The 6,149-nt window shown below is 37.1% G+C and overlaps 1 protein-coding gene across 1 annotated transcript in view; it reads left to right on the forward strand.

Moving 5' to 3' along the window:
• PCGF3 (polycomb group ring finger 3) overlaps positions 1–6,149 on the forward strand; it is a 21,671-nt gene that overhangs the window by 2,250 nt on the left and 13,272 nt on the right. Inside the window, exon 2 of the mRNA XM_009331519.1 lies at positions 2,681–2,798. Within this exon, the coding sequence (XP_009329794.1) occupies positions 2,690–2,798 (109 nt within the window). The 5' untranslated portion in view covers positions 2,681–2,689. The remainder of the gene's footprint in view (positions 1–2,680; positions 2,799–6,149) is intronic.

A 6,149-nucleotide genomic window follows, 5' to 3' on the forward strand; every position in this document is an offset into this window, starting at 1 on the left:
GTTTTTTCTTTTTTATTTTTAATAAGGCCCCCTATTGTTACAGGATAACTGTTTTGAAAAATGAGAGGCATTCCAATTTTCTTCTTTTTCTTGAGACTAGAGGACATAGGTTTCAATTGCACAAGATGCAGGCTAAAGTGGAGTTTGACACTGTCAGCTTGCTTACAGACCTTACAAATTGCATTGCTTACTGGAGATTCAAGCCACATAGAAGCTACCAGGTCTGGGCCTCTGCATATGCAGAGAAGAAATCATTCTCTTGTTTTAGCAGCTGCAACATAACAGTGTGGGCCAGGCCTTCTGGAAAAATCTCCTACTGTAGGTTTTGTCTTGTTTTGAAACTGAAATGTCTAATGTCCTGGAAAAACCTGTTCCCGTTCTGCTGCTTCTTCCAATAGTTCCCAATTTCTGTTCTTTAAACATCTAACGAGAGGGTTTTTGTGTCATTCTTGAAAGGTGTATAAAATTTTCATAAGGTCATTTTGGCAGACTTGCACTGGATATTCCACAAGACATGTTTTTTTCCATTTCCAAAAAAGTGCATGCTTTTGTTTCCCATTCAGTTAGTGAAGTATGTATTATCTTTGCAATCTCCTTTTCCTGGCACAATGGGCTTTACCATTTTGTAGTGTTTTTACTTTCTAAATTGTGTGGTTCATTCATTGTTCTCATAATATCATACCCTATCTGAACTGTTTTTTGTTTGTTGCAGGTTTTTTTCTAGTGGCAGTGCTTGTCTCTGCTGTAGTGGGGAAAAATTGTCATGCTTTTTCTAGAAAATAAATAATTTCTTTGCTTCACTTTTCACCATAATACCTTTGGCTCTTCTGCCTCATTAGTGCTTGGATTCAGTCTGTGGTGATTGCCTAGTACCTAGGCAAGTAACTAGAGTTGTATTGATATTGCCTTTTTAAATATCCTTGTAGCATAATTTCTCTTTTGCCTGTCATGAATCATGTTTTCCAGTGTGCTGACTTTCTATTTAACTGGTGGTTTTAAGCCATCTCCTGAACTCTTCTTAAGGAGTGATGTTGAATAGCTCTTCCCCTGTGCCATAGAAATGCACTTACTTCATGCAGTAGCTTCTTTAACGGGAGACATTGTGCACTAACTTCCAAGGGTTTAATATGTGGCTGGCTTTCAGTTGGTTAGAAATAAATCTATAAAATACAATTTGGAAAAGTAATTCAGTTTCCTAGCATAGATTCTGACCTATCTTGTGTACTGCAAAACCAAGTTGTGCTTTCATTCTTCTGTAATAGCTAGTCATTAGCTTAATTAAGAAATCTCAAATACCACAAAATAAGTTTGATTTTTGTGTCATTTACTACTTAGCCATGAGAACTGGAAGTCTTTCTAGTCATTTTTGTATAGGACAATGCAAGCTTTAATGGATGGGTGTTGGATGTGCTTTTCCATAGATTATAATGGAATATAAAGTACTTTTTCAGTGCTGGTATAGTTCAGATTAGTGTGAAAGTTTGCCTTTTGATAGTTCTTGTTGCTTAGTACCGCTTCATTAAATATAGAAAAAGAATATTACAAATGAAATTAAAGATCAGACAACCTTGTTACGATATTTCTATGTGAAATTTAGGGAACATGTGTCACCATTCAAATTCTGAAATGTATTCCAAACTAAGCTAGATGAAAACTAGTATTTGTGAGCCAGTGACAGTAAAGTCACTTTAATGGAAAACAGTGTAATTCGGTGGCTTCTGCAGTTTGGGAACAAAGTGTAATAGGTTGTAAGCCAGTTTAGGCTGCTTTGTTAATTAACTCTAGTGCTGTCAACTTATGGTACAGTACAATTTTTTTCTTTTCAATGTATTTTGAAATATGAAATATAGCTATATTTAAAAGATAACTCTTTGTTAAGGCATACGCTTTGTGTGGTGTTTTCTCTAAGAGCAATTGGGGTTGCTGCAAAAAAAGTTAAATGAGCTGTTTCACTTTTAATTTCTGATTTTTATTCCTTTTAGTGGTGGTTATGCCATCCCTGAGTCTGAAGAGAGAAAAACTTTTGTGTTCACTTTTCTTAGTACAGTAGACTGCAACCCTGCCAATGAGACTATTTTAGTTTGTAATGTGTTCTTTAATTAACTTGAGTTTAAATAAAATGGGATTTCAGAAGGTTTACTTTTCAGATCAATTACTGAGACAGCTTCAAAATTATGCTTTAACCATACTGGCACAAGGTGAACACTTGAAAGTATGGTTAAACCTATCAGCCAAATCAGGCCCAGTTATTTTGACTTTTCAATTATCAAAATGCTTTCAATTCTCCAATTGCTTTGAGGATTTTCTCTCTCCAAATTTTTGTTAAATTTTCCCCATTACTAGGCTGAATGTGATGACTTAGATCAGTAGAGTAGTAGGGTTTCACCTTAAATACAAGTCCCTCGTTTGGTAAAGGAACTTATAAATAGCATGCTAGAAAGACTGTTTTCTGTGCTATTGAAATTTTGACTTGCAAAATAGTGTGGGTTTTACATTTTCACTTTTGTGAAGTCCTTTAAAAGTTAGTGCTATCATTAAGTGTGTGTGCGCATATAAAGTAATGAGAGCCTAAAGGTGTATAAACATATCTGTAGGGTTAATTCTAGTTAATCATTTATTCCCAAATGACTTTTACCTCATCACTACAGCTGTGTTACTTTATGATATGTCTTTTCTGCAGACACCAAAGATGCTAACGAGAAAGATTAAGCTTTGGGACATTAATGCCCATATAACCTGTCGTCTGTGCAATGGATACCTGATTGATGCTACTACTGTAACAGAATGCTTACATACTTGTAAGTAGAAGTATAATTAAGTTAATGAAATTGTTTTTTTTTTAACTTGATGTGCAACATGTTTTAATGGTTTTTAGTTGAAATAAAAAAATCTATTGTGCATCAGCCAAAATAATGTGTGCTTCACTAGACACTGCTTTTTTCTTAACAGATGATTTGCTTTTTTTAACAAAGCAAATGAAGAGAACATTAAAGCTGTACTGCACAAACTTGAAGCCATATGCAATTAGTGGTAACGTATGCATTCAAGAATGCATCTGTCTTCCTGCTAAAGGAATGTGGAATGCCTAGTTCTCTCTTCTGTGACAGTTGATATAGCATATGTTCTCCACCTGGAGCCTTCCAAATGTCTCTTGCTCTCCTGTTCCTCTGCAGAAAGCAGCCATAGTTTATCAATAAAGAATAAGTATATTGTATTGTACCCTAGAAATAAGCTTTTTTCCAAAACACCGTGATGAGGTAGTTGTTTGTTGTTATGTTACTTTGTGAATTTCTAGTTTCACACCAGTGAAGTTTGCCCTAGTACCTTGCAAAGCCTTAGGCTTCAAGAAAACTGAAGGTGTAAGTCCATCCCAGCATCTTTGTTGTTGACATCGTGGGATATGGGAGTGCTTGGGTTTGCAATATTCTGATGGAAACCTTGCATATTAGCACAGTTCCAGCTAAAGATCCGGAAAGATTCCTTCTGAGGAGAAGCACCCTTATAGTCCAAAGTGGTAACTCCAAAACTATTATCTGTCTTGAATCTGTTCTAATCCTTGGTTTCCTTTGCCAAGGTAGGTTTAAAACCATGTTTTAAAATGCTTCTGTCACAGTATTTTACCCTTATTCTGATAAAGCTAGTATGTTGTTTGAATAGCTTGATCCATAGTCCTAAACTTTCTTGGAAGGGAATTATTTGGTGGCACTGGCTTCATCTCCACAAAATGAAAGTTTCAGTGGACTTACTCTTCACCTAAAATGTCCTACAAAGAGGAAATACAATGTACATGATTTGTCAGAGATTGTTTTCCATTGTATTTCATTTAGAAGTTCTGTTCATCAGCTTTAATGAGTTTGTTGTTCTTGTCATGCTTCCATGTCACTTTGGTTATTCTCATGTCCCTTCTGTATCTGTTTCACATTTTAATTTCCATAGTGTTCTTTCTGGAGTATAGAGATCCTTAAGCTAGACTTTACTTAGTTTTGCCCCAAATTCTTTACTGCTGCTATTAACAAGATTATATACAAAACCAGTATTATAACAAGTTAACGTGGCTTACATAAAGCTAGAGGGTCATTTCTCATTGTTCTTTAAAAAAAAAAAAAAAAAAAAAAAAAAAAAAAAAAAAAAAAAAAAAAAAAAAAAAAAACCCAAAAAACAAACCACGAGACCCACAAAAACCCCTTAGCTGACATCGTCTGCACCATTTCTTACATTTGCTTATGGAGGAAACTTTAATCCACAGTGCTTCAGTGCTTGCTTCAAAAGCCAGGGAATGCTCCTTGCTAGTGTACACTGCTTTTTTTTTTTTTTTTTTTTTTGGTGTGTCTCCTTGTGGCTTGTCTCTCCCTTATTTTGGCTGTTTATATTTTCAGAATACTACTTCAGTGTGTGTCCTGTAGAATTACAGGCACACAGCCCCTGTCTTTTTAAAAAACTTCATACATGTTGGCATTGTTTGTATTCTATATGTTAATGCTAATAATATATATCCCTGGAAAAGCATCCTTGCAAAATCTATCCTGAAAGTGCCCTGTCTGTTGAGATAGTGAATTCTCTGCTGAATTATACCACCTTGAAATTTTCTTTCTGTTTCTACTCAGAACTGCACAGTTTTCTTATCTTTTTAATTTTTATCTTAATTTCCTGTCCTTCAGACATTCAGAGACCCTTCACTTCCGTAGTAAATGTAGTTCTTGAGTCCTTTGGTGAGAGTCATTTGGAGGACCAAGGCCAGTCCTTTGGAGGGACAGGGCCGACTTTTTTTGTAAAACAGAATTCAGGGGAAAACAAAACATTTTTTGCTCCCTTTCCTACTTATTTCTCTGCTATATCTTTAGTTGGTTGGTGATAGGCAGGCCTATAAGTCAGTAGATAAAGACTTCATTAGTAGTAACTCAGTGTTAAGTCTTTCCTAGTTTACATCTGTTTCTTGATTAGAAGTCTAGGTTAGCAGATATATGCAGGTCTTGTTAAACTTTTACGTTTGTAATTTGAGTTTCATTAGTTTTTATGTGTGAACGCTGTCCTTGTATGTTATGAAAGGGAAAGCCTCATATGTTATGAAAGGTATTCTTTTGAATGGAGGTTGGAGACTTTAGAAATCCCAGGTAATGGAAGAACTCTAGTAATGCTATTGTTTCAGACACTAGCATTCTAGGCTTCCCATATTGACGGTCCCATACTCCTAGGACTTCCAGTTTCGGGAGAGTTTATTAATCCCAACTTGACCCTGTGAAAAAAGAACCAATCTAGAAGACTGCAGCACCCTCCATAAGCTACCTAGTTGCATTTATTTGGATGCTGTACTTAGACTAATAAACCTGCCAGAACCTGAGCCAACTTGTGACAAGTTCAATTTAGGAGAAGTCAGTATATATATGTATATATGTATATATATACATATATATGTATACCTAGTCCAAACTAGAAGATGTACTGAAATGGGAGGTTGTTTTAGAAGGTATCATAGAATGGTGTGGGATGGAAGGGACCTTTAAAGGTCATGTAGTCCAAAACCCCTACAATGAGCAGGGACATCTTCAGCTAGATCAGGTTGCTCAGAACCTTGTCCAACCTGACCTTGAATGTTTCCAGGGATGGGGCATCTTCAACCTCTCTGGGCAACCTGTGCCAGTGTTTTACCACCCTCATAGTAAAAAATGTCTTCCTTACATCTAGTCTGACTCTGCCCTCTTTTAGTTTAAAACCATTACCCCTTGTCCTATTGTAACAGGCCCTACTAAAAAGTCTGTCCCCACCTTTCTCATAAGCCCTCTTTAAGTACTGATAGGCTGCAATAAGGTCTCCCTGAAGCCTTCTCTTCTCTAGGCTGAACAACCCCAACTCTCTCAGCCTTTCTTCATAGGAGAGGTATTCCATCCCCCTGATCACTTTTGTGGCCCTCCTCTGGACCTGCTCCAATAGGTCCTTGTCTTGTACTGAGGACTGCAGAGCTGGACACAGTACTCCAGGTGGGGTCTCGCCAGAGCAGAGTAGAGGGGCAGAATCACCTCCCGCGACCTGCTGGCCACGCTTCTTTTGATGCAGCCCAGGATATGATTGGCCTTCTGGGCTGCGAGAGCACATTGCTGGCTCATGTCCAGCTTTTCATCCACCAGTACCCCCAAGTCCTTCTCGGCAGGGCT

Source organism: Pygoscelis adeliae, unplaced genomic scaffold (assembly GCF_000699105.1).
Source record: "Pygoscelis adeliae isolate BGI_AS28 unplaced genomic scaffold, ASM69910v1 Scaffold289, whole genome shotgun sequence".
Taxonomy (NCBI): domain Eukaryota; kingdom Metazoa; phylum Chordata; class Aves; order Sphenisciformes; family Spheniscidae; genus Pygoscelis; species Pygoscelis adeliae.